This window comes from Thamnophis sirtalis, unplaced genomic scaffold, assembly GCF_051295495.1.
Source record: "Thamnophis sirtalis isolate CommonGarterSnake01/CBP01778 unplaced genomic scaffold, rThaSir2_p1.2 scaffold_20, whole genome shotgun sequence".
Classification (NCBI taxonomy): domain Eukaryota; kingdom Metazoa; phylum Chordata; class Lepidosauria; order Squamata; family Natricidae; genus Thamnophis; species Thamnophis sirtalis.
The window spans coordinates 956,973-983,485 of record NW_028261400.1 but is presented as its reverse complement, the minus strand read 5'-3'; the positions used below and the strand labels follow the sequence as shown (position 1 = coordinate 983,485).

At 45.7% G+C, this 26,513-nt stretch overlaps 1 protein-coding gene across 1 annotated transcript; it reads right to left on the bottom strand.

Moving 5' to 3' along the window:
- Nucleotides 1-911: 911 nt before the first annotated feature.
- Nucleotides 912-8,677, bottom strand: LOC148042252 (hyaluronan synthase 1-like). The gene is made up of 4 exons (XM_087703093.1): nucleotides 7,982-8,677; nucleotides 3,684-3,909; nucleotides 3,413-3,545; nucleotides 912-1,614 (listed from the first exon to the last, which is right to left on the bottom strand). The coding sequence occupies exons 1-4, from the start codon at nucleotides 8,675-8,677 to the stop codon at nucleotides 939-941; spliced, it is 1,731 nt and encodes a 576-aa protein (XP_087559219.1). The 3' UTR covers nucleotides 912-938.
- Nucleotides 8,678-26,513: the final 17,836 nt, after the last annotated feature.

Sequence of the window (26,513 nt, the reverse complement as noted above, 5' to 3'; positions counted from 1 at the left end):
CAAACACACACAAAAAGGAAATAGAGGTAGCGGGTGCGAATTTGACCCACCCATCGGCTGTCTTTCCAGGAGGGGAAAAAAAAAAAAGTATCAAGGAAGGCAGAATTTTCCAGCTTCTGTCGCACAATTGTAAACGTTTCTTTTCTAATCAAGTCTTCACAAAGTCTAAGACGAATTATTATTTTCCTTTTTGCCAAAAAAAAGCCACAAATTACGTTAGCATCCGTAGTAGATGCCAATATATATATATATATATATATATATATATATATATATATATATATATATATATATATATATATATATATATATATATATATATATATATATATATATATATATATATCTGATTTTAACTTCCAGAAAGCGAGGGTTTTCCCCGCATCCCACCGCTCCCCCGTTTTTCTCAGCAAGATGTTCTTTCCTGCCAAACTTCAGGAGAACTTCAACGATGAGCGAGGGATGCGACATTCCACTCTTCGCATTCAGTGGCTGTGGCACCAGCATTTCAGTGCAATTCCATAAGTTCCCTGTGCAGTCCATGCCCTCGTGTGGTGGCATCACCTGGTGGCTCCTTCCGAGATGTGGTCGCGAGTTGAAAAAGTACATTGGGGGTACAGGAGTACCCCTGGAATCAGAAGACTTAGCAGTAATAAATAAATTTTCAGGTCGGAAAACATTCCTCGGGACTGGAGGACAGAGAGGACAATCAAGGCACCTCTCTCACGTTTTTCTGGATAAAATAAATACCCTCCCTGAGAAACATCACATACACACAAACACAAAAGACACTCCCACTCACAGCTCCTGTACCATCATCTGGCTCCACCCTGGATTCGCAAAGAGAACCAGGGAGTCAACACTTCATCAACACTCCGTACCGCTACAGCTTAGATGGGACTAGCTAGGATTCTGGAGATTTCCGCCTTCTTTCCTTCTCATACGTTGAGGCTGTAGAAGTCCATTCGCTTCCGGCAACACCTCTGAATCCATACCCAGTACAGCATGACCATGAATGTCCAGTAGCCCAAATAGATGGCCAAGCCAATGAGCAAATACAAGATCTCTGTTTGTTTGGCTTCCGTGGTCCAGTCAGCCAAGGCTTCTTGGCAGATAGTGTAGATCAGGCCTCCCAGCAGAAGAAGACCCCAGATGGAAACAGGCAGCAGAGGCATGTAGTTGCCGACCATCTTCTTCCGTCCTGAGGTGCCCCAGCTGCTCTTGTTCATGGTCAAGATGGCAAAGTACTTCGCCGGAAGTAGGCCTCCCATGTAGAGGACGGCGTAAAGGGACATGAAAAGCATGACCGGGTTACTCCTCAGCCAGCAGGCGTAAAGAGCCTTCACACAGGCCACCAGCTGGACGCAGAGCAAGACCCACAGCACATCCCAGAGGTTGCCCCCGTAGAAGAGCCGCAGGACAGTGGCCGTGACGAAGAAGGGGAAGATGCCGGAGACCACCGACTCGTAAGTCATCCAGAGGTGATGCCGGTGCCACCAGAGGGCGTTGTAGAGCCATTCCCGGAAGTAGGACTTGGTCCAACGGGTTTGCTGAGCCAGCCAACGTAGGAATGAGGACGGGGTCTCCGAGTAGCAGCGGGAACGAGCTGTGTATCTGGCACAAGGAAAGGAGGCAAAGATTAACAAGGGAGGAAAGAAGACACAACTTGATTTGACCCCTTTCTGGTCTTGAATACTTCCTGCAGTGGTCCTTTCTCGATCATGGCTACACTAGATACGTAAGGAACTAAATTCCTGATCATAGCTACGCTAGAGAAGTGAGAGAAAGGCCATGAAAACATTATTTCCTGTCTGGATTTGTATGCAACACACCAAACTAGGTGGAAAGGGGGTTGGGAAAAATCTGTGGTTCAAGATATTATGGAAATTCAGCCTTTGTCTCTGCAAATTGCATAACTCCCTTTTCACATTACATGCATAATAGTTTCTTGATTTGGACAAAGCATCTTAAATAAAAGCAGAAATTAAGTTAAATGATCAGAAATTGATCATATTGTATGAACATAGCAATTCAGGAACAATCTGGGGATACCAAAAAGGATTCCGTGGGCGTTAAGTGCGCAGCAGAAGCTTAAGTAATTCAAGCTTGAACCAATTTGATTTCCTAACGTAACACTTCCATAGGAATGTTTGGGCAAAGCTATATTAAGTACCAAACATTGGAAAAGGTAGGAAGACCCTGAATTTAACTTATAGCTTGATATCATAGTACCTACAAGGGCTGCTACAAGTTTCAGCTAAAAAGATAAAGCTTCAACAAAACCACAAGATTTCTTCGTGCTCTTTAAGTAAAGGTAAAGGTTCCCCTCGCATATATGTTCCAGTTGTTCCTGACTCTAGGGGGCGGTGCTCATCTCTGTTTCAATGCCAAAGAGCCAGCACTGTCCGAAGACATCTCTGTGGTCATGTGGCCAGCATGACTAAACGCTGAAGGTACATGGAACGCTGTTACCTTCCAACCAAAGTTCCTATTTTTCTACTTGCATTTTTTACGGGCTTTCAAACTGCTAGGTTGGCAGAAGATGGGACAAGTAACGGGAGCTCACTCCATTACACGTTGCTAGGGATTCGAACTGCTGAACTGCCAACCTTCCTGATCTGAGTCCTTTGATTCCTTTGATTCCTTTGTTCCATGTTTTTTTTTGTCCCGTGTTCTTTAATGAGCCGAGGTGGCACAGTGGTTAGGGTGCAGTACTGCAGGCCACTTCAGCTGACTGTTATCTGCAGTTCAGCGGTTCTAATCTCACCGGCTCAAGGTTGACTCAGCCTTCCATCCTTCCGAGGTGGGTGAAATGAGGACCCAGACTGTGGGGGCGATATGCTGACTCTGTAAACCGCTTCGAGAGGGCTGAAAGCCCTATGAAGCGGTATATAAGTCTAACTGCTATTGCTATTGCTATTAATTGCTCCCAAAGACCTGTCTCTGTGTTTAACAACCCTATAAGTGAGTATCTCTCAACCTGGGGAAGTTTATTGAATATTGAATGTATGGTGTTGATTTTATTATATGTTGTCGTCTTAATTTTATTATATGTTGTCGTCTTAATGCTGTATTCCCCCTCCCTTGGTTTCTGTGAGCCGCCCTGAGTCCCCTCAGGGAAAAGGGCGGCCTACAAATGTCAATAAAACCATTAAAAACCATTAAGAAAGCCATGCTGGGTGAGGAATTCTGGGAGTTGAAGTCCACCCCTCTTAAACCTGCCCAGGTTGGGGAAAAAACTCAGCTGTAAGTCAGGAAGCCATATCTGGAGGGCTTCATGGAGGAAGTAACGTATTGAAACAGGAAGTCCTACTTGTAAAAAAGGTAAGCACTCTAAAAGAACTATCTCAACAGATTTCTCACATTTCATTCCACATGGTTCCTACTCCATCAGATACCCAGATTTCCTTACTTGGTGGCGTAGCCAATGCTCAGCATCCTGTTGGTGAGGTGCCTATCATCCCCGAAGGTGCAGTGTGTTCCAAGGAACTTTTGATTGTACCAGGATTCCAGAAATTGCTGTAGGAGGTCATTCCGATACAGACCTGATGCAACCAATAAAAAAGAAGGGATGAGATTTTTAAAAAGTGCAGCGGGTCAGGGAAATGCGTTAATCTTTTCCCACATTGCTTCATGACGTGAGGGACTTATTTAAGGCACTATTTACAGGTGGAACACCTTACCCAAGGGGCCACTGATACAGGAGACGCAGTTGAAGTAGGACTGGCAGGCTCGCTCAATGTTGAAAGCCATCCAGTAGCGCAGGCTGCTCATGAAGCTGATGTAGGAGTCGGAAAGGTTGAGGATCCTGACATCGCCGCCCACGGCCCCATAGCGTTCGTTCGACTCCAGCACCTTCACCAGTTCTACCGTGGCTTCAGGCTCCAACTTGGTGTCAGAGTCGCATACCTGGGAGAAGCCAAGAGTTTAGTCTAAAGACACTCCTTCAACTTGTCAAGGAGATCTTATTGCATATACATATACATATACATATACATATACATATACATATACATATATAGACATACACATGTACATGTACATATACATATACATACCCAGCCTGAAGATGGCAAGTGAGACCTTGCCGAAATGTTGCCAAGACCTGGTATGCCCAAATATGGGAGGGAGCATACTGCTTAACTTTAACACTTAATTAGTTCCTTGGCTCAGATGATAAGGGAGAAGAGCTTGTGGCTTAGAGGCTAATACAACTGCCTAAATGTAAAAACACTCAGGTTCAAATCCCGGTAAGAGTATGGTTAGCTGATGAGAGCTAAATGTGTGTGTGTGTGTGTGTGTGTGTGTGTGTGTGTACACAAACACACATATATACATACATACATAAACATACTTTCACACACACACACACAAATACAATTATGAGGTTGATGTTTGTACACCTTGGGCACCTAGAGAGCACACTGCTCATCATAGGAAGGAAATGTATGGTATAAAATCCTAAAAACATTTTATAAATTTTAAAAAAAACTTGTCGAGAAGATCTGAATTGCTGGAACCTAGAGAACTGGGTGGGTCCAGAAGAACCCCACTGTTTGACCTCTTCTTTCCAGTCTTCAGTCCTCGCAGGGGAAGAGAAGAGGCCGTGTCAACTGATTTGGGGACTTCCCTTGGTTGCCGTAAAGCGTGGGTGGACTTGCCTGTACAAGCCAGCCCGAAGGGCACAACAGGATCAGAGGAATACATAGATCACCAGGTTGAAGGTTGACTCAGCCTTCTTCTATCCTTCTAAGGTCAGTAAAATGAGGACCCAGATTGTCGGGGCAACAGGCTGACTCTGCACACTACTTAGAGAGGGCTGTAAGAGCGCTATGAAGTGGTATATAAGTCTAAGTCAGAGGTGGGTTCCTACCAGTTCGCACCTATTCGGTAGAACCGGTTCATCAAATCTACCGAACTGGTTAGAAGAGGTTCCACCAGTGGACCCGGAAAGCAGGCCACACCTACAGAAGAGCTTCCAAAATTCTTTGAAACCCACCACTGGTCCTTGGATATGATTATTCTACACTATCATGCTCCTATTTATACAACTCAGTGCCTCTGTGAAAGGTAAGGATGACTACTGCGTTTGTGGTGCGATCAGAACATTGCGTGTGTTGAAGTTGTTTGAACGCAAACCAAAGATGCCTTTTAAAAAACAAGTTTACATCCTATTCTTATGCATGCCAGTGCTGTGTGTGAGGTAATTTAAGGTGGTTCTGACAAGTGTCGTCGGCATCTTCATATCCGGTCACATGGGCAGCAAGCCACTCCCATCCGGTCACATGGGCAGCAAGCCACTCCCACAAAGGAGGCCACACCACAGAGTAGGTTCGAACAATTTTTGAAACCCACCACTGGTCTAAGTGCTATTGCTACATAGATTGTACCCGTCTGTGAGAATTCTTGGGAATTAAGAGGAATTCTTGGGAATTAAGAGGAAGAATTACAGCTTATACAGTAGTAGTTTCTCTGGAAAATAAAGGGTGGTTTCCACAGGAAGTGAAAGCCATGAGTACTAATACTACTTTTATTGCAAAGCGAGTTACAGAATCTTGCAAGTCTAAAATGACTTTCCCTTTCCCCTGTCTTTACTTTCCACAGAATTAGATCCCTTCTGAGATCTTTTCTCTAACTGCCTTTCTGCTTTGGACTCAGATGTCTTTTATCAGACCATTGTCTAGAGGGATGTGTGTCTCCAAAAGTGGCAGCTTTAAAGACTTGTGGACTTCAACTCCCAGAATTCCTCAGCCCGCCATGTTGGCTGGGAGATTCTGGGAGTTGAAGCCCACAAGTCTTAAAATTGCCAAGTTTGGAGACTTCTGGTCTGAACGGTGACTCTTCCTCTTGTCTCCCAAGCTTACTGTCACAGCCCGTTCCATTTGCCGCAATTACGATGCCATGGAAGTGCATAGTCTAGTAAAGGGGTCTCCAACTTTGGCAACTTTAAGGCTTGTGGACCTCAACTCCCAGAGTTCCTCAGCCAGCTGAGGAACTCTGGGAGTTGAAGTCCACAAGTCTTAAAGCTGCTAAGGTTGGAGACTCCCGGTCTAGTAGACAACCAAGTGCAACCATTCTCATGTATAACAATCACTGATTGACTTAAAAAGATAACAGTTCACTTCCTCAGGTGCCCCCCCCTGGATAGAATGGAAATGAAAGCTATCTAACTTTGGAACCGATGCAAATGCAAATGAGGAAATGTATTATTTGTTTTCTAGAAAATCAAGATTACAGGGCTAAACATAAAGGGGCGGAAGAGATTAAAAAGGAAGACATCCTATGGAGAGTAATTCATGAAGCTTTTTTGGGGAGGGAGATCAGTCAAGGTCGGTGAGGTCCCACCACCCAAATTTTGTTGGGAGCATTTTAGCTGCCACAGGGTGGCAAATTGGTGGGCTGCCAGAGCTTATATAATTACCACGCTAGAATCCGAAATCCTAGACATCGTAATGAATGAAATAATACAAATCAAAACCCAACAATAGCAGATGGAAGATACGCAGCTTTCAAGACCAATAAACAACTGAGTGGCAAACTGCTTGGATGAAGAATAAATGGTGAGGGCCAGTTTCCTGGGCCATGTACCCCCCAGATGTGCCAAACTATAAATCCCAACATGTCCAGACATGATCAGATGCCAGGGTGAATTTGCCAGAACATTTGGAAGAGACTAGTTAAAGATGTGGATCTGGAATTCAAATCTCTACTTAGGTCTGAAGGCCAATGCATGTTTTGGGGAAAAGTCACTATCTGTCAACCTTCCAGAAAAGATAAAATTGAAGGGGAATAGATTATACCTCACGTTCTTCACATGGAAGGTGAGATAAATTCCATAGTACTATAGAATAGAATAGAATATAGAATGGGAATAAAATAGAATAGAAAATATAGAATAGAATATAGAATAGTAATAGAAAAGAAAATATAGAATAGAAGAGAATAGGAATAGAATAGAATAAGAGAGTTGGGAGGGAATTTGAAGATCTTCTAGTCCAACCCCCTGCTTAGGCAGGAAATCCTATACCACTACAGACAAATACTTATCCAACATCTTCTTAAAGACTTCCAGTGTTGGAGCATTCATAACTCCTGGAGGCAAGTCGTTCCACTGATTAATTATTCTAACTGTCAGGAAATTTCTCTTTAGTTCTTCTCTGCTTGATTAGTTTCTACCCAGTGGTGGGTTTCAATTTTTTTTAGAACCTCTTCTGTAGGTGTGGCCTGCTTTGTGGGAGTGGCTTGCAGGCCATGTGACTGGGTGGGAGTGGCTTGCCAGCCATGTGACCGAGTGGGAGTGGCTTGGCAGTCATGTGACTGGGTGGGCATGGCCAACTTGTAAAATGTGGTGAAACTCACTTAACAAAGCTCTTGCTTAGCAACCAAAATGTTGGCTCAGAAACTCTGGCATTTGAAGCACGCAAGTCTTAAAACTGTCAAGTTACAAGACCCTTGCACCCCTAACCCTTTAGGAAAAAAAACCCAGGGGTGTTCAAACTTGACAGCTTTAAGACTTGTGTACTTCAACTCCCAGAATTCCTCCTCCAGCTATGTTGGCTCAGGAACTCTGGCATTGAAGTGTGCAAGTCTTAAAGCTGTCAAGTTACAAGACCCTTGCAACCCTAACTCTTTAGGGAAAAAAACCCAGAGGTGTTCAAACTTGACAGCTTTAAGATTTGTGGACTTTGACTCCCAGAATTCCTCCTCTCACTCTTCATCTTGATGATGTGCGGACGGGCGGGGGAGGGAGCTGGAACCGGTTCTAAATGGCACTGTAGATTTGTGGAACCTCTTCTGTAGAAGCGGTTAGAACTGGCAGGAACCCACCCCTGTTTCCACCCATTGCTTCTTGTCCTGCCCTCTGGTGCATTGGAGAATAGGTTGCCCCCCCCACCTCTTCTTTGTTCCTGAAATATCGGAACCCTGCTATCATGTCACCCCTTAGTTCCATAAAAGGATAACATGAATAAAAGTTGGGTACCTGAACATAATCCACTGAATTTCCAAGGGCCTTGAACGCCGTGTACATGACTTCTCGCTTCCCGCCCCATTTCTGCATGATGCAGACACATCTCTTGGTGCGGATCAGTTCTTCCACCACAAGTTGGCGGAGATCTTCCATATTAATCTCGGTGTACTGAGAGGGCTCATCCCCAGTATGGTAACCGCCGTCCCCATTCTCCATATCCAACTGAGGTTGATGGTGGTAGTTGTTCTCCCAAACAAAAGTCCCCATATCTTCTCCGGCGAAGACTTCCCGGAACATATCCATCATGTATCGGTCCTCGTTGCTGTTCCCATCCACCACCATGATGATCCGGAGTTTCTCTGGGGGATACAGGGTGGCCTTGACCGATTGAAGGCACTCGCGGAGGTAGGCTGGGTCTTCCTGGTAAGCAGAGATGGTGAGGGCCACCGACTTGGTGTAGCTGCACGACAGAGAGTCCCTCCGCATCCTCTTGTGCTCCAGGAAAGCAAAGAAGCTTTGGATGATGAGGTGGAAGGTGAGGAAGGCTCCGTAGAGACCAAAGGCCATGATGTGGTATTGGTCAGAGACCAGCTGGATGCCCTGGATGTAGGCCCATGCCAGCACTGATAATATGAGCAAGGCAAAACCAATGGTGATGACTCGACGTCCCACCGAGACAAAAAAATTGGTGGCTTTTGAAACATCCATTCCTAGAAAAAAAGGAAAGAAAAAAACCAGGGAGGTGAGTCATCTCAGTTTTTATCATCTTCTTTTCATGACCCCATAATCCCTTGCCGGGTGGAGTCTGGCCAAATGAATGGAGCTAGCAGACTATTTTAATGGCCAGATGCTTTTCCTGTTGCCAATGCGGAGTTTTTTCCCCAGCAGATATATTCACCTTGTGCCCAGAGAGAGAAATCTCTGCCTCTCCCTAGGATCGAACTCATGGCCTCCTGATTGTGAGGCGAGAACTCCGCCTCTAGGCCACCACGCCACTCAATAACCTCAGTTTTTATGATACGGATTTAATATTTATTTGGTAGGGATAGACCCAGAGTGCCAGCTCACAAGGACATCAAAGAGGCAAAAGCTCAGGGGTGGGTTTCTCGCCACGTTCCAACCGGTTTGGTTGGAACGGGGCCAGCGGCATCCTCGTGCATGCGCACAGTGCACACATGCGTACTAGCATCTGTGCGATGCTCCAGCTGCTCCTGGAGGATCGCGCAGGCGCTGTATGCATCCTGTGCATGCGTGGAAGCGCAGAACTCGTCAAAACCGGCTAAGGAGCGTGGGCGGGCAGGTGGGCCCTTTGCCGTTCCCGGAAGTTACTTACTTCCGGGTTCGCCGACCAACCGGTTCACGGGAACCGCTGCGAACCGGTTGAAACCCACCCCTGCAGAAGACCCTCTTCAACCTACATCTCAGTTAACGGCTGGCCGAGGGATGAAGTGACGTTTTGGGGTGTCGTTGAATTGAACTAGGCATTGGATCACACACACACACAGAAACACACACACACACCGCATACCAAATCATAAACCATGTCTCACAAACACACGTGGCTGACTTCATAAAGGATAATCGAGGCGGGTCATATGTGTAAAACTCCCATCCATAAATCGTGATTTGTGGTTCTAACATGGTTCTAACACTGAGTCTCTTTGAGAGTGGGCGGCATACAAATTAATTATTAAATAAATAAATAAATAAATAAATAAATAAATAAATAAATGGTTGTACATGAGACCATCCCAGACTCTTTCAACCACTATTCGAAGAAGCTGTGACTCAGTACGCGTGCAAAAAAAACCTTCGTGACCAGAGGTGGTATTCAGCCAGTTTGGAACCGGTTCATCTGAACCAGTAGCAGAAATGACCCGCCTACCTGCCCCAGCTCTAATGCCATCCTATCTAGGCACGTTTTCGAGGCCAGGCACATGCGTGAGCAAAGAGGATGCATGGAAGGCTGGGTACATGCATGGAAGGCATGTGTGCAAGCAGAGCACATGTGCAAAAGGCCGGGTGCATGAACAGGAGGGGCGCGTGCGGCCGCGAAGTGAGCAGGCGAATGCGGAGTCGAACCAGTGGTAACAAAAGTGTGAAACCCACGGCTGTTTGTGGCTATTTAAAACATGGTGGAATTAGGCCAAGTGAAGCTCAACCATCCAACTACTAAACGACTTGCAAATTATTCTTCCTGGGTTGACCCGCAAGGAGAAAGGGGCCGTTGGCATTTTCCATTAGGCGAAAAAAAAAAAAAGGGGGGGGGGGTTGAGATGCTCCCCTCCCAGCCTGGGTGGGTTCCTCCTTCTCAGGCTGCGCCCACCCCAAGCATCCCTAAGCTAATTTCCTGGCACGGTCTCAGAACAAAAAAAAGCTGTTAAATATATATATATTTACAGAGCCAAGAAAAGAGGCGTTTCTTCAAAAGCTGAGCCATTGGCAGCTATGGTCCACTGAATAAATAAACGGCAAAGTATTGGGATGGTATGTGTGATTGCCCCTTGTAGGTATACGTGTGTGTTCTTTCTTACTTAACCCTTCCCGAGACAGTATCAAAACCTCCCTTTTTTCTAACTTCACCATTCAGGGTGCAATCATATTTTTATAGGGTAGGGCAGGCCCCAAGTGTTAAGATAAAACCCTTGCTTGGGGCAGCTCCTAGCTAAGTACCGAAGGCAAAAAAAAGCAAATCAAGCATAGTTAAATAGTTTATCACAGTTTATGGGTGTTTTTTTTGGCAGATGAGTTTTCTGCCTCTGGTGGGGAAAAAAAAATACTTTGATTAGTCTCGAGTAACAGGCAGAAAAGGACTTTAGAAACAAGGGCAGGTGGTCCTTGAGTCACGACTATAACTGAGCCCAACGTTTCCATCGCTAAGCGAGACAGGCGTCGCGTTTTGCCTCCATTTTATGGTTCCACCACAAAACCGCGGACGACAAAATCGCGCTCGACGAAAGCGCGCATTTGAGGTCATGACAGCGCGACGAAAACATCGCGCTGTGATCGATAAATGTAAAAATAAAGCGAAAACCTTACCCTAACCCCCCCAAACCTAACCCTAACCCTTAACCTAACTGCTTTAATTTTATTTTTATTTCAATTTTTTATTTTTTTCATTGCGCTGTGATGATGTCAAATGCGCGCTTTCGTCGAGCGCGATTTTGTCGTCCGCGGTTTTGACGGGTCACGCATTTTATGACCTTTCCCCCCCACCGCTGTTGAGTGAAGCGCCGCAGTTGTCAAGTTAGTAACCCGGTTGTTAAGCGGCCTCCCCATTGAGTGTGCTTGTCAGAAAAAAGGGATTGCACAATCCCAGGACACTGCAACTGTCATAAATATGGAGCGATTGCCCAGCGCCTGAATTTTAAGCAAGGGAACACGGGGATACTGCGATGGTCGTTCAGTGTGAAAAATGGTCTCAATATTTAAAAAAATGATCTCATCCATTACATACAGCATGTCGTTTTTGTTACAAGTGTTTTTGCATCCATATTCTCAATTACATATACAATCACAGATTTTCCGTCTAATATAACTAAATACCTCACTTTCATTGTACAATGTATATTCAATTACAATTAACATTATTATTATTCTCCCAATAAACCTAATTCCCTTACATTCTTGATTGTCTGTTTTAATAACAATATACCTTTATATAATCACAGATCCCAATGTGAAAGAGATTTACCAACCATTTATATTTGTATACCACTGTTTTCAATTATGTATAGTTCCACCAATCAACCATCGAGTATGCTTATGTTCATTATTGTCCTTGTACATCATACATTCAAACAAAGATGTTATTCCTTCAACAAGGTATTCTCGGACTCTCGGATGGAGGGAGGAGGGTGGCGGCGTCCTTGAGGGGCCTGGAATTCAAGGAACGTTGGTCTGCTTAGCCAGGAAACTAACATGCTTTTATTCGGGATTGAGAGAAGAAACCATCCTGGCCGGATCGTAGCCTGTTTGGTTCTGCAGTGTAGCTGGATGGCTGGTCGGTCCCTGATTTCAGCTACGCTCCTTTTATCCCTATTTGGACGTTACTGATTTTTAAAAGGCCCATAAAGTGTATTCCCAAGAGGCAAAATGGGTAATTGGAAGGATGGTTGTGCACACAGGATTTGGGGGTCCCAGGATGTCTTCTCCAGATGCAAATGGTCTGTTTTGGGGTGGGGTCCCCTCCTTTCTGCCCTGAGCTGCAAATCCTCTCCTTGATTGGTCTTTATTTGATTTGGGGACCCAAAGTGGGCACATTTCCTCCCATATCAAAAACAGAAAATCCACCACCCCCTCACCTGTTCCCGGGGAGCAGGGAAGGAGGTCCTTCCATCATGCCCATCCCAGCACGGTGGGGGCTGGATTTTCCTCCAGGAGATGCTGCCTGGAAGAACATCTGGCAGCCAGCCGATGTGGCGTGAGGCGGGTGAAGAATTAGCGAGGTGCCTGCCGTGTCTTCCCAGGGACGAGCCCCTCGTACGGAGGAGGAGGAGGAGGAGGAGGAGGAGGAGGAGGAAGAGGAGGAGGAGGAGAGCCCCTCTCTGTGCTTCTGCTGGGCACCACATCTGGACAGGAGCCAGGAGATGCCCAGCCGCCCGAGGGATGCCCGGGATGATCTGGGAGGCAGAGGCTGGACCACTGCTGGAGGTAAAGCATCGCCATGGCAACCCCGGGATGTTCCCTTGGCGTAACTAGCAGGCGGTGGGGACAGGGATGGGCTCCTCGGACAACGGAGGGAGTTTCCTTCGCAGGGCTGGCCAGAGCGGGCTGGCTTCCCTCTCGCCGCGGGGAGACGGTTGCCTCCACCCCCCACCAGCCCGGATCTGCATCCCTGCCAGCTGCCAGGTACGGCTTCCGTCTCTGCTTTTTTAAATAGTTGCAATGAAGGATGAAAGGAATTCTGCTGGTTCAGGATTCAGGATTCAGGAGTTTATTTGTATGCCGCCCTTTTCCCTGGGGGGACTCAGGGCGGCTCACATCCGAAAGGGAAAGGGGAAACAGACTTTTACATATACGACAACACATAATTAAAAGAAAACACAACATTCATACCATTCGGGAGGGTACAATCTTAGCCCCAGGCCTGGCGGGATAGCCAGGTTCTAATGGCTGTGCGGAAGGTCTGGAGAGTGGTGAGGGTACGAATCTCCACGGGGAGATCGTTCCATAGGGTCGGAGCTGCCACCGAGAAGGCCCTCCTCCGCGTAGTTGCCAGTCGACACTGACCGGCAGATGGAACCCGGAGGAGGCCCAATCAGTGAGATCTAATAGGTCGTGTGGAGGTAATTGGCAGTAGGCGGTCTCTCAAGTACCCAGATCCACTACCATGGAGGGCTTTATGAGTGACAAGTAGCACCTTGAAATGTATCCGGAGATCGACAGGTAGCCAGTGCAGCTCGCGGAGGATAAGTGTTATGTGGGTGAAACGAGGTGCACCCACAATCGCTCGCGCGGCTGCATTCTGGACTAGCTGAAGTCGCCAAATACTCCTCAAGGGCAGCCCCATGTAGAGCACATTGCAGTATTCCAGTCTAGAGGTCACAAGGGTACGAGTGACTGTTGTGAGAGCCTCCCGGTTCAGGTAGGGGCGCAACTGGTGCACCAGGCAAACCTGGGCAAATGCCCCCCTGGTCACAGCTGATAGATGGTATTCAAAAGTCAGCTGTGGGTCCAGGAGGACTCCCAAGTTGCGGACCCTGTCTGAGGGGTGTAATGTTTGACCCGCCCAGCCTGAGAGATGGAATACTTGCCAAATTGGCGGGAGGGAAACACAACAGCCACTCGGTCTTATCTGGGTTGAGCACGAGTTTGTTGACCCTCATCCAGTCCCTAATGGCTTCTAGTCCCTGGTTCATCACGTCCACCGCTTCATTGAGTTGGCACGGGGCGGACAGATACAACTGAGTATCGTCCGCATATTGATGGTATTTTATCCCGTGCCGCCGAATGATCTCACCCAGCAGTTTCATGTAGATGTTGAAAAGAAGGGGGGACAGGACCGAACCCTGCGGCACCCATATGTTAGGGGTCTAGGGGTCGATTTCTGCCCTCCAACTAACACCGACTGCGACCTGTCCGAGAGGTAAGAGGAGAACCACCGCAAAATGGTGCCTCCCACCCCCACCTCCCGCAGTCGTCGCAGAAGGATACCATGGTCGATGGTATCGAAAGCCGCTGAGAGGTCAAGGAGAACCAGAATGGAGGCGTGGCCTCCGTCCCTGGCTCTCCAGAGATCATCGGTCAATGCGACCAAAGTGGTTTCTGTGCTGTAGCCAGGCCTGAAGCCGGACTGGAGTGGGTCAAGATAGCTTGCTTCCTCCAAGGACCGCTGGAGCTGAAAGGCCACCACCTTCTCAACAACCTTCCCCACAAAGGGGAGGTTGGAGACTGGGCGATAATTGTTAAGAACGGCTAGATCCAGAGATGGTTTCTTCAGGAGGGGCCTCACCACCGCCGCTTTGAGTGCGTGGGGGGAAGACCCCCTCCCGAAGCGAGGTGGTAACAACCGCCTGGATCCAGCCCCGTGTCACCTCCCTGCTGTTAGCAACCAGCAAGGATTGGTAGCAACGATCCCTTTGTGGGTCTATCACGAAATAGTCTTCTCTCCACCTTCTCTTATTACCAGAACCAAGCAGGCCGATCCTCATTCCTTGCCATAAGAACAAGGTGCAGTGGCGATGGCACCAGGTGAGTTCTAGTTCTGCCTTGGCCGTGAAAGCCAGCTGAGTAACATTGGGCTGATCACCAGGAGAGGTGAGTTCTAATCCCACTTATGGCATGAAAGCCAGCTGAGCCCTTTCTCTCAGGCCGGTCCACCTCACAGGGCTGTTTTTCTGAGGAAAATAAAATAGGAAGGAGTGCTTGCTGCCTTCAGTTACTTGTAAAATAATAAAGGTGGGATTAAAATAAATGAAACCGAATTGTTTGAAAAGGTCAGAGCTGCTTCTGATTCCACCCAGCAGGCAGCCTCTCCTTCTTAGCTCTCCAGATGTCACCATTACTTTTCCCTTACTCTCTTGCAATCCACTCGTTCTCCATCCCTTTCTCCTGGATTGGATTCATTCAGGGGGGGGGACAATTCCCCCCAAACGCACCCCTGGTTCTTCCTTTACCACATCGGAGGCCATCACAACACACAGCCAGGACCCATGGATGCCCACCTTCACACAGAATAACGGAGGAGGAAGAAGGGACTTTGGAGGTCTTCCAGTCCAACTGCAGGGAATGAGAAATTCAAAAATAAAAGCCTCTGACCCTGGGGGATTAGCTGGGGGTTGCATCATCCAGACAGGGGGAAGTTGCAGGAGGAAACTGCCAGGCCCTACATGAAAAGAGGGTGATGGGCTGGCGGCTGAAGCAAAGGCATGGCACACACTTGAAAGGAAAGCAGGAAGACTGGGTGTTTCTGCACTGCCAGCCGCCCTCAGAGCTCCTGAGTCTTTTGACAGTGATTGAGTGCTCTGAAAATCAAGGGGCGATGCAGAGATCCGCCAACAGGGAAGCTCCCCAAAGACTTGCCAGTGGGTTGGATTTTGCCTCAATCTGAGATATGAGGAGGATTAGATATAGGGATCAAAGGCAGCCTTTTTCTCATCACTGAATGTCTGTCTGACCTCAACGTCCATTGGACAATCCAGGTGATTTTTGGCCATTTCAGGGAGCTCATAATATGGGACTTCTGGAGCAACTAAAAGCAATATTGCAGGAACAAAAGATTTGATATTATTTGTGAAACTTGTTAATAGTCCATTTCTGTTAGAGGAGTGTGGAGGTGGTGTTTCTGTGTTTCTGTGTTGTGTCCAAGACTTGGGAGAGGAGTAAGACCCTCTAATAACAATAAAGAAAAAGATCTTATTATTATTTCTTATTTTACTTTTAAAAAGGGATTTGGAAAAAATGGAGCTCGTTGGCTTGTGAAAGCTCCCTAAAATAATGATAATGATTGGTTTCCCTGGAGAAAGTATGAAAGGAAATATTTGTATGTGGATTTTTATGCAAGCAGTTTGAATGGAGGATAAATCTGTAAGTATGCCGATGTGTAAATGCTTGTGTGTGTAGGGTCCCTATCCCCGACTGTGAAAGGGGTTAAATATTTTGATTCCCTTTCTTACAAAGAAACCCAGTGCTCCTCTGGTTAAACTGGAGGACTCGGAGACTGGTCTGCCATCCCCTACTTACTAATGGAATGGGATACTCCAGACATAGAGATCCCAGGGAAGCGGGGAGGCTGAGGAACAACGTAATCCGCGAGTGACTCTTGTGGAATCCAATCTCATTCAAAACTGAAACCAGAGATGCTGCAGGCTCACTCGGAGAAAATATAGTGGCAGGAGGAGGAAATAGATGCTGTCGAGGGCTAGTTTTCACCCCATTTTCTACTTCCGACCTTTATAACTGGAAGCAACAAAATCCCAGTTATAGGGAAGACCCAGAGAAAATGCACTCTCTGTGCTTATCTACTAGAAGGACGCATAGCCCCACTTGGGCAGACATTCAGACATTGACGGGTGTCCTTTTAACACCAGTGTCAGCTTCTACTTTGCTGCTGCTTCAGCTGCCATGAAACGGGAAGGGGGGGGCGTGTATGTGGGAGGGTTTTAATTGATGTGCTGGAGGACTGCTGAAAGAATGTTCTAGGATGTACCAGTCGTTGGGATTTACGCATGCGTACGTGTTTCCCGCCTGCATCAACGGCCTTCACATTCCATCTTGGCCTGTCTTTTTGAAGTTATCTCACACCTGACATTGGAAGGACTTATGATTGGACTGGAGCTTTGATCCTAAGGGGGGGGAACGGGCTTTGCTATATATCAATTGCTTTCGCGCCATATTATTCAGATTTTGCTTCACTACTGCTCGCTTACCATTTATAATTAGTAAAAGTACTTTGGATTTCCAACCCATGGAGTCTCTTGGTCTTCTTTCCTAATATGGAATGGAGTGGGGCGTGACAACCAGAGAAACAGACTGCTGGGGGGGGGGAGAAAGGCAGTGGAGTGGCAGTTAAAAAAATGGAGAAGAATGAGAATGACAGCCGCTGGGAATGCCCCCCCCCTCACGGAGCCAGAATGGGATCTGGGTGATGATGGGGACAACACGAGGCTACTGAATTCTCAATCTTATATGGAATCCAAAAATGGAGTTCCCTAAATTAAGACTCTGGTAAAAGTGTATGAAATAAGGCAAAAGAAAGACGGGAGTCCTGAGGACTTTTCTTGAAAGGATATACCAGGATTTTAGCTAATACCCTGATTTAGATCCTGAAGCTTCAGATAATCAGGAAACGATAAACATAATTTTTATAGGGAAGTCAGCAGAGGACATTAGAAGAAAAGTTACGGAAAGTAGGAGGAAGTCCGTGGAAAGGCATTTCAGACTTGGCTGAGATAGCCTCCTGGAGGGTAGGAAGAAATGAGAAAGAAATCCAGAAGGCTGGCAGAAATGCCGTCTTCCTAGCAGATGCCCTTAGGCAGGAAAAGGTGGGAGGAAGGGGGACAAAGGAGAGGAGAGGAGTGGGAGTTTAGGGAACCTGAAAGCAGTCTGGGCATGGAAGAGGAAAGGTGGGACCTTACCAGTGTGCTACATGCGGAAAAGAAGGATATTGGAAGAGTGGATGCCTGGTGGCTATAGCCATGCGAGCAGACAAAGAAGGGGGAAGAGGCCAGGGGCAGGGAGATGTAGCTCCCCCAACCCACCTCTGCGGAAGTCCCAATTGGGGGATCTAAACATGAGATGTTAACAGATACAGGAGCCAGAAGATCTGTTCTTAAGAGGTGTATTGTTCCTCGGACTACCGAGGATGAGATACCTTTTGGGGGGGGCTTCAGGAAAGGCCTATATAATGTGCCTGAAACAACAAAAGCCCAAATTGCACAGCAGGAGGTGAAAACTTAGGGGTTGGCATCTCTACAGGACAGCAAAGACCTTTGGCCTAAAGAGGGAAGCAATCTATGAAAGCCCTCTGTTAATAGAAAACAATTGGGATTCTTGGGGATGGCTGGTTTTGGTAGAGTTTGGATTCTTAATTTTTGATTTATTGTCAAGCCCCTTTATGAGGCTGTCAAAGGGGATGGGAAAATATTTGAATGGACTGGAGAACGCCAACACGCATTCACACAAATAAAGAGTGAGCTTGTGAGAGCACTGGGCCTTTTGGACCCCACTAGAGCTTTCACCCTCTTCGCACATGAGTGGGAAGGCATTGCTGCAGGAGTTCTCACCCGGAAACTAGGCTCATGGCAAAGGCCTGGGGCATATTATAGTAAGCAAATAGATGTGGGGGGGGGGCATTGGGAGGGCCTGGATGTCTGAGGGCAGCAACTGCCCTGCTGGTTGAGGAAGCCCAAAAGTTAACACCGGGAGAACATCTAATAGTCAAAGTCCCACACGGGATTCAGGAGATTATGGAAGTGAAGGGAGCCTTTTGCATGACTGGGGGCCGCCAAGCCAAGTATCGGACCATCCTGCTTGACTCCCCAGCCATACAATTAGAGGTGTGTGATACCCTCAATCCAGCTACACTCTTGCCCCAGGTGGATACTGAATTGCATCAGGATTGCGTACAGCTGGTGGAGTCTGTATATGCCAGTAGACCCAATCTTAGTGCTCAGCCTCTCCCAAATGCTGACTGTGAATGGTTTACAGATGGTAGCAGCTTTATGATGGAAGGTCTGAGAAAGGCGGGATATGCAGTGGCCCCACTGTGGGAAGCTATAGAAGCCGAATCACTACCGTAAAGACTTCTGCTCAGCTGGCTGAGCTGGTAGCTTTAACTAGAGCCTTACAGCTGGCTGTAGGACTAACTGTAAATATTTACACAGATAGCAAATGTGCCTTTGGAACCTTGCACACCCATGGAGCTTTATGGAAGGAAAGAGGATTATTAAATGCAAAGGGGTCAACTATTAAGTATGGTCCACAAATTTTAGAATTATTGGAAGCAGTCTGGCAGCCAAAAGAAGCAGCAGTCATACATGTCAAGGGGCATTCTAAGGAAGACACCCTTTATGCGAAAGGGAACCAGGCTGCAGATAGGGCTGCTAAGGAAGCTGCCCTACGACACTCAAATGGAAGAGCTACCATAATTCCCATGTCTCCTTCCATACTCCCTTCCTTGGCCTCTTATACACCCGGGCACAGGGCATGGGCCAAGTTTATCGGAGGCAAGGAGGGGAACGATGGGTGGTGGGTAGAGAGCAAAGTTATTCTACCAGATGCACCTCTAAGGATTCCTTTGTAACAAATACATGCTGGCACACATTGTTCTTGTGTCTAGTTGTCTTGGTGTGCAGTGCCCTATACACCTCAGAGACAGTAAGCATGGTAGTCAGCCAGCCCCTCCCCACTTTAGCTGCCTTACCAGCCCCTCCCTCCTCACATCCACCTGCTCCTCCTTTCCAAAAACTGCAGCAGTGGGGGGAAATCCCCTCCAATACTGCCCCCTTCCTAGTTGCAGTTTTCAACCTTTTTTGAACCCTTGGAAACCGTTTTTGTGTGTGTGTGTGTGTGTGTGTGTGGTTTTTTTCCCTCCTACACCCTCTCCCTCTTTGGAGGGGACTCCTGTTGCAGCTGCTGCCTGTGCCACTGTGCCCTGCGACATAGCCCTCCACCCCTGGGTTGGCTCTTCATTGAGCATTGGGAGCTTTGGATTTTCATACAGTGTTTTGCCCATCTTCTTCCCCGTTTTATTGTCCTCTTATGTAAGCCAGCCAGAGTCATTGGCAGTTGGGCTCCCCTTTGCTTCTCTCAAACTCTCCCCAATTCAGGCAACCAAGTTCTTTTCGGCTCCACACCAAACTTAGTGCCTGAGTTTGGAGAGTAAGATATGAAAATCCTGCGTGGCTTCATGATGCTGAATCCCCAAGGACAGGACCCTCTTTTGCCCATCTTCCAAATGCTGAGGGCTCCAGCAGCTGAAGACCCAGAAAGAATCCAACTTGGAGAATATCAACATTGCATGATTTCCTGTTTCTTTTTTCTCCCAACAATGAGATATTGATTTCTATGAGGAAATTCACTAGCAGGAGATTCTCCTCCTTAGCTCCTCTTTAACTGGAGACCGTCTCCTTTTGGGCATGAATTCCAAATTCAGATATCCAGGAAGAAAGTGTATCCATGTAGTTGCTGTTTAAAAACACACTTGTCTTCTCCCCAATTGGGGTCTGAGCCTGGTGTGGAAGCCAATGATGGACCCAGACAGGAGGGGCAGGTTTTCTGATTGCTTCTTATTGGAGGACTCCAAGGAAAAATGTTCCTGGTCAAAAGGCTAAGAACAAAGGATTTAAAAAGCTTTATGCATTTTCACTAAAGGAGAAGGCGGGACAAGGTGAAATAATAAGAAATAACCTCTAAAAAACATTTTAGCAATAATTCTACCATTTGTTCTATTGGTCTCTAGCTGTGCCATTCCTAAGCCTTGGCTAACGAAGGCCCCAGACGTTTCATTTGCTGCCGGCCATCTCTATTCCTAACTTTTAGCTGAGCTCTGCAAGTTGTCTAATTCTTGTTACTTTTATCAACTTTCTAGCTACCCATAATTGCTGCAAGCTTTACACATGCATATTTCCTGTTGATAAGCATTCTTTGTTCTTGTGAGACAGACAGAGCCCCACACCCCAATTACAGTCTTCCTGCTTTACATTCAAGTGTGTGCTTTAGCACCCAGCAATGTTCCCTCTAATTTTTTTTCAGTGTGAGCGGAAAAGTATAGTGTTTGAGCGGCATATTTTCATGCCTGAGCACCTGAATTTTTTTCACATATATCACCTAAGACAACAACAAAATCAATATTATTTGAAACTCAAAGTTATGTTTATTCAAGGTACCCGCTTAATTAAAAGTGTTATATAATATCAGTATCACTTAACAACGCTCCTGCTTAGCAACCAAAATGTTGGCTCAGAAAGTCTGGCATTTGAAGCACGCAAGTCTTAAAGCTGTTGTTACAAGACCCTTGCACCCCTAACCCTTTAGGGGAAAAAACCCCCAGGGGTCTTCAAACGTGACAGCTTTAAGACTTGTGGACTTCAACTCCCAGAATTCCTCCCTACGGGGAATTATATATTTGGACTGTTTCATAGTTACATTAGAGAACTACATTGTTAGAACTTAGCACAAAAGATACCTTTTATCTGAAAATCCAAATAGAGTAAACCTGCTATTATCCCAGAGCACTAATGTCATTTGTCCCAATCTGTTTTACGAGTCTATATTAAAATAGATATTTTCACTAAATTTTATAGATCTATATTTCAGGAACCTATCAGAAGTTAGGGCAAGATAGGGATTCCTTCCTGCGAGACCCCGTCCAGAAAATGTGGGAGCGGCAGCGGAGACCTGGGCTGCTTTTGCTGCGACCGCTGGACTGTGGGGCTGAGAAGGGGGCGGGAAGAGCAGCGGGGCTGGCGGTGGGCGGTGGTGGCAGGCTAGTTTGCCTCCTCCTTCTCCAACAGGCAACAGCACTGCCGGATTCAGTTGTAGCCGCCTGCAAAGGACTTCCACACGTTTCCTTAAGAAATCTCTGCGCGGCAGATAAAAACTTCTGCGCGGGGTTTTCTTGCAATGTGCGCGGCTGCGCAGGTGTGCACCTTAGAGGGAACAGTGCTAGCAAGCCGTTGGATTGGACCATGGAATGTCAGGCTGCATTTGAGAAATTGAAAGGACTTTTTGCCAAGGAGCCTGTGCTCAAACACCCAGACATGGACGCGCCTTTTGTGGTTCAAGATGACCCCAGCGACGTGGCAGTAGGAGCTGTATTGCTTCAAGCCAACAATCAAGGTAACTTGCAACCCTGCGCATACACCTCTCACAAACTAACTGACACGGAGAGACATTGGGCCATTTGGGAGAAGGAAGCATTTGCGGTTCGTTGGGCTTTGGCCACTTGGCACCATTTTCTGGAAGGTGCCAAACACCCGTTCGAGGTGTGGACTGACCATAAAAATTTGGAAGCTTTGAGAACTCCCAGGAGACTTTCTCCTAAACAGATGTGCTCAGCATTTCAATCGTTTTAATTTCACTCTGAAATACATTCCAGGGGGGAAGAATTTTATGGCTGATGCTTTATCCAGGCTTCCTCAGTACAACTGTTCTAAGCTCAGCGTGGTCCAGCCTGTCATTCCCACGGCGAGCCTCGCTGCTCCGGTTGTTACTAGGCATCAAGCACGTTCTAAGATAGACATGTCCCAGGACTTTCTTTCCAATCTCAAGAAAGCCCTCCTTGATGACGATTGGTTCCAGCAGCACGTGAGTGAGTGTACCATGAGGGATGAATTACCCTGGTTTGGGGCAAAACTTTACGTTCCTACGTCTCTTCGATTAGTTGTTCTTCAGCGAGCTCATGATTCCTGGATGGCAGGGCATTTTGGTTTCGTGAAAACGCTTCATCTCGTCAAGAGACAGTTTTGGTGGCCTTCTTTGAAAAAGGACATTGAACGTTATGTTGCCAGTTGTCCCGTTTGTGCTGCTGCTAAACACCCGCCGGGGAAACCACAGGGACTGCTCCAGACTGTAGCTCGCCCTGTCGCCCCTTGGAAGGAGATCTCTATGGACTTCATTGTCAAACTCCCTGAGAGTCAGGGACACACCGTTATCTGGGTGGTTACCGACTTGTTCTCCAAGCAAGTCCATTTCATCCCTTGTTCCAAGATTTTGTCTGCTAAGACTTTGGCTAAGATGTTCATCTCCCACATTTACCACTTACATGGGGTGCCCGACCGCATCATTTCGGATAGGGGTGTGCTGTTCAACTCCGTGTTCTGGAAGGAGTTTCTGAAGCGGATTGGCTCCGCCCAGGGCTTAAGTTCTGCCCACCACCCTCAGACTAATGGGACTTGTGAGAGGACTAATTCTGTTCTAGAACAATATTTATGTTGTTTCATCAACTAGAAGCAAGATGATTGGGTGGATTTGTTGCTGCATGCGGAGGTGGCTTATAATAATTCTGTGCATAGCAGCACTGGATTCACGAGAGCTTCCGGGGAGTGGCCTGTCGCCGGTCGGCAGCTTAACAGAGCTGCCCCCAGAATTCAGGATCGTTATCTACTCAATATCAAGAAGATAACTCTTTTTTCAGACAAGAAAAAAGCAGTGAGGAATCTCAGCTGGTAAGAATCTTCTTTGAAGTTCACAGTTTGTTTCTTTGTGAGCTGTGGACGGAGGGGGAGGGTCAACCCAAAGCTGAGTCATTCAACTCCGACCTGAACTTCGCAGCTGTTATTCACAGCACGAGACAGGATCCCCTCCCCCTCAGGACAATCTTTAGAAAAGAGACTATTAAAAATCAATACGAGCAAAGACCAACTTGTGAACTTTAAAACCTTTCTCTATCTGAAATACCAGCTTCAATGTTATAAAAACCTCTTTTGCTTAATTGTCTTCAAAATGGCGTTTACAGCTTCTGCATCTGTTATCTCCGGCTTCCTGCTACAGAAGTAAAGAAATAATCTCTTATAATTTAATTAGAGCTACTCCCTTAAAGCTTTCAAGACTCTTTGTTGATTCAGACACATTCCAAACATTCTAAACAGACTTTCTCTTTTGAAATCCTCCGTAAAACCCCTTGGAAAAAAAAAAAGAAAAAAAAAAGAAGGGAAAAAAGGGGGGGGAGGAATTTCTTTTTCTCCACATAGCACAGTGGATTAGTAATTTAGAATAAATAATTAAAACCAAAATATAATGGCATCCAAATCAACCTCTGTTAAATTACCTCCGAAAACGTCTCCCATACCTGGCACAAAGTTGCAGCCCCCACCATCTATGCCCCCTAGTGGAGATGTACTAACAAAAGAATTTTTTCTGGAAATGTTCAAAGAATCCAGAGAACAGAACTTAGAAATGTTTAAAGAATTCAGAGAACAGAATCTAGAAATGATTAAAGATTTCAAAGATGAAATAAGGAATGAGATGGAAGTTCTATATGACAAATTCGATACCAGGGTCACTAAAATGAATGATAATATGATGGGAATTGTAAATGTGATAACAGAATATATTTCTGGAATGGAAGATAATTTAGAAACTCTCAATGAAGCTAAAACTAACCTGATATCCAAAACTGAAGTGGTGGAACAAAAAATTGATAATGCTGAAAAACAAATTATTATGATACAGTATAAGCAGATGGAGCTTGCATTAAGAGTGAGGGGGCTGCGTGAAGAAAAGCAGGAGAACTTAAAGCAAATGTTTTCTGAAGCTTTTGACCGTCTGGTGGGAAAACCGGGATCCAATTTTGATTGGCAGATTGACAGGATTTTTCGTGTTAACTCATGGGCAGCAAAACAAAGGCAACTTCCCCGAGACGTGGTAATATACTTTGTTACAAGAGAATCTAGAAATATGATACTACAAGAGTCCTACAATACTAAGCTTCAAATTGGTGGACAGGACCTGATTGTTCTGAAAGAAATACCGCCTCAGATGCTAAGAGCCAGAAGAGATTATGCTTTTCTGGTGGAAGAGCTCAGAAGGCGCCAGATACAGTACAGATGGGATGCCCCATTCGGTATTATAGTTACAATGGACAAACAAAGATATCGTCTCAGCTCTGTATGGAAAGCTCGTGATTTCTATCATAAGATTCTGAAGATGGGATACCCTGAACCTTCGGGATATGGTGAAAAACCACGAGACGAACAAGATAAACAGCAAACCACACAACCATTAGATAAAATGTATCATCTCCCTCTTCCGGAAGGGCAAGGAGTCAAGGAAAAAAGATCCAACCGCAAGACCACCAGACAAACGGATAAACAAGCTACTATGCAACAATCTCAACAATCATTGGCCACTGACCAAGGAGCTACTGCAACAAGCTCAGAAGCTGTGGGAGGAGCCAAACCAAAGGTGAGACAGACCTTGCGGGAGGCTCTAAAAAAGCTTCAGGCAACCAAAAATGACAACTAAGATTTTGACATGGAATGTTAACGGATTGAACTCTCCACAGAAAAGAAAGAAAATATTTCATTATCTTAAACAGTTTAAGAATGACATAATTTGCTTGCAAGAAACTCATATCAAATCAACCGATCAAAAATATTTGTTTAACCCCAAACTGGGCCAACATTTTGCGACCTCAGCCATGGAAAAGAAAAATGGCATAGTAGTATATTTAAGAAAAGACATTAAAGCTGAGCTAATTGAAGCAGATCCCTTTGGAAGATATATTGCATTAGATTTAATCTTAGAAGGGAAAAAGACATTACTTTTGGGAATTTATGCTCCTAATCAACAACAAGATGGATTTTATAGAAATCTCCATGCTAAATTAGTACAGTGGGATTTTGAGTCTTGTATATTAATGGGTGACTGGAATGGCGTGATCGACACCAAAAGAGATAAGAAGACAGCTCGCCCGAACACCAAATTTCGAGCTAAGTTACCCAAACCCTTTTTTGACATGCTGGACGACTTTGAATTGCGAGACGCTTGGCGCGAGAGGCATGCAGAAGAATATGACTTTACCTTTTTTTTCCAATAGACATCAATCTCTTTCAAGGATTGATTTTATACTAATTACAAATGATTTACTTTGTAGGGTGAAGAAGACAAAGATTATGGCGAGAGTTCTTTCAGACCATAATCCAGTCTGGATGGAATTGGGAAGGGTAGCCCAGGCAAGAAGGTCCTGGAGGTTGAATGAAAACTTATTTAGATATGAAAAGTATGTTAATGATTGTAAAAAATTGCTATCGGAATATTTTGTCTTCAATATGAACAAGGGTACATCTTTGGAATATGTATGGGATGCAAGCAAAGCGTATATGAGAGGAGTATTAATGAATATAAATAAAATACATAGATACAAACAAGGGCAAAAACGAAAAGAATTGGAAGAGGAAATTAAAGGGAAAGAGTCAGAATTAACATTGAATCCAGGAGATACAAAGATTAGGGAAACAATTGCTATATTAAAATCTCAGTTTGATATGCTGATCTCTGACCAGGTAGCTACTAGTTTATTATATGCTAAACATAATACTTTCTGCAATGCAAATAAACCCGGTAGGTGGTTGGCTTATCAGATTAGAAAAAAAAGGAAAGCTCGAAATGTATCCAAATTGTGTCACAGAGGGAAGGAAGTGTTTCAACAGGAAGAGATTCAAAAGGTATTTCGGGAATTTTTTACAGAGTTGTATAAAGGGGATAAAATTAAGGACGGAGATATAGACAAATACCTAGATAAAGAGAAAATCCCCCTAGTCAGAGAAGAACATAGGCATAAGCTGAACCAACCTATAACCTCTGGGGAAATTTTGCAGGCAATTAAACAATTAAAGTTAGGGAAAGCACCAGGCACAGATGGTTTAACAGCTGTTTATTATAAATATCTACAGTTAGAAATGGTAGAACCCCTCAGAGAACTATTCAATAAAATTCAATCGGGAGGGAAAGTGCCTCCCTCGTGGAAGACTGCGTTCATATCGTTGATACCCAAAGAAGATCAAGACCTTACCCAACCAAAAAATTACAGACCTATTTCATTACTTAATGTAGATTATAAAATTTTTACTAAAATATTAGCAAATAGGCTAATGGGGGT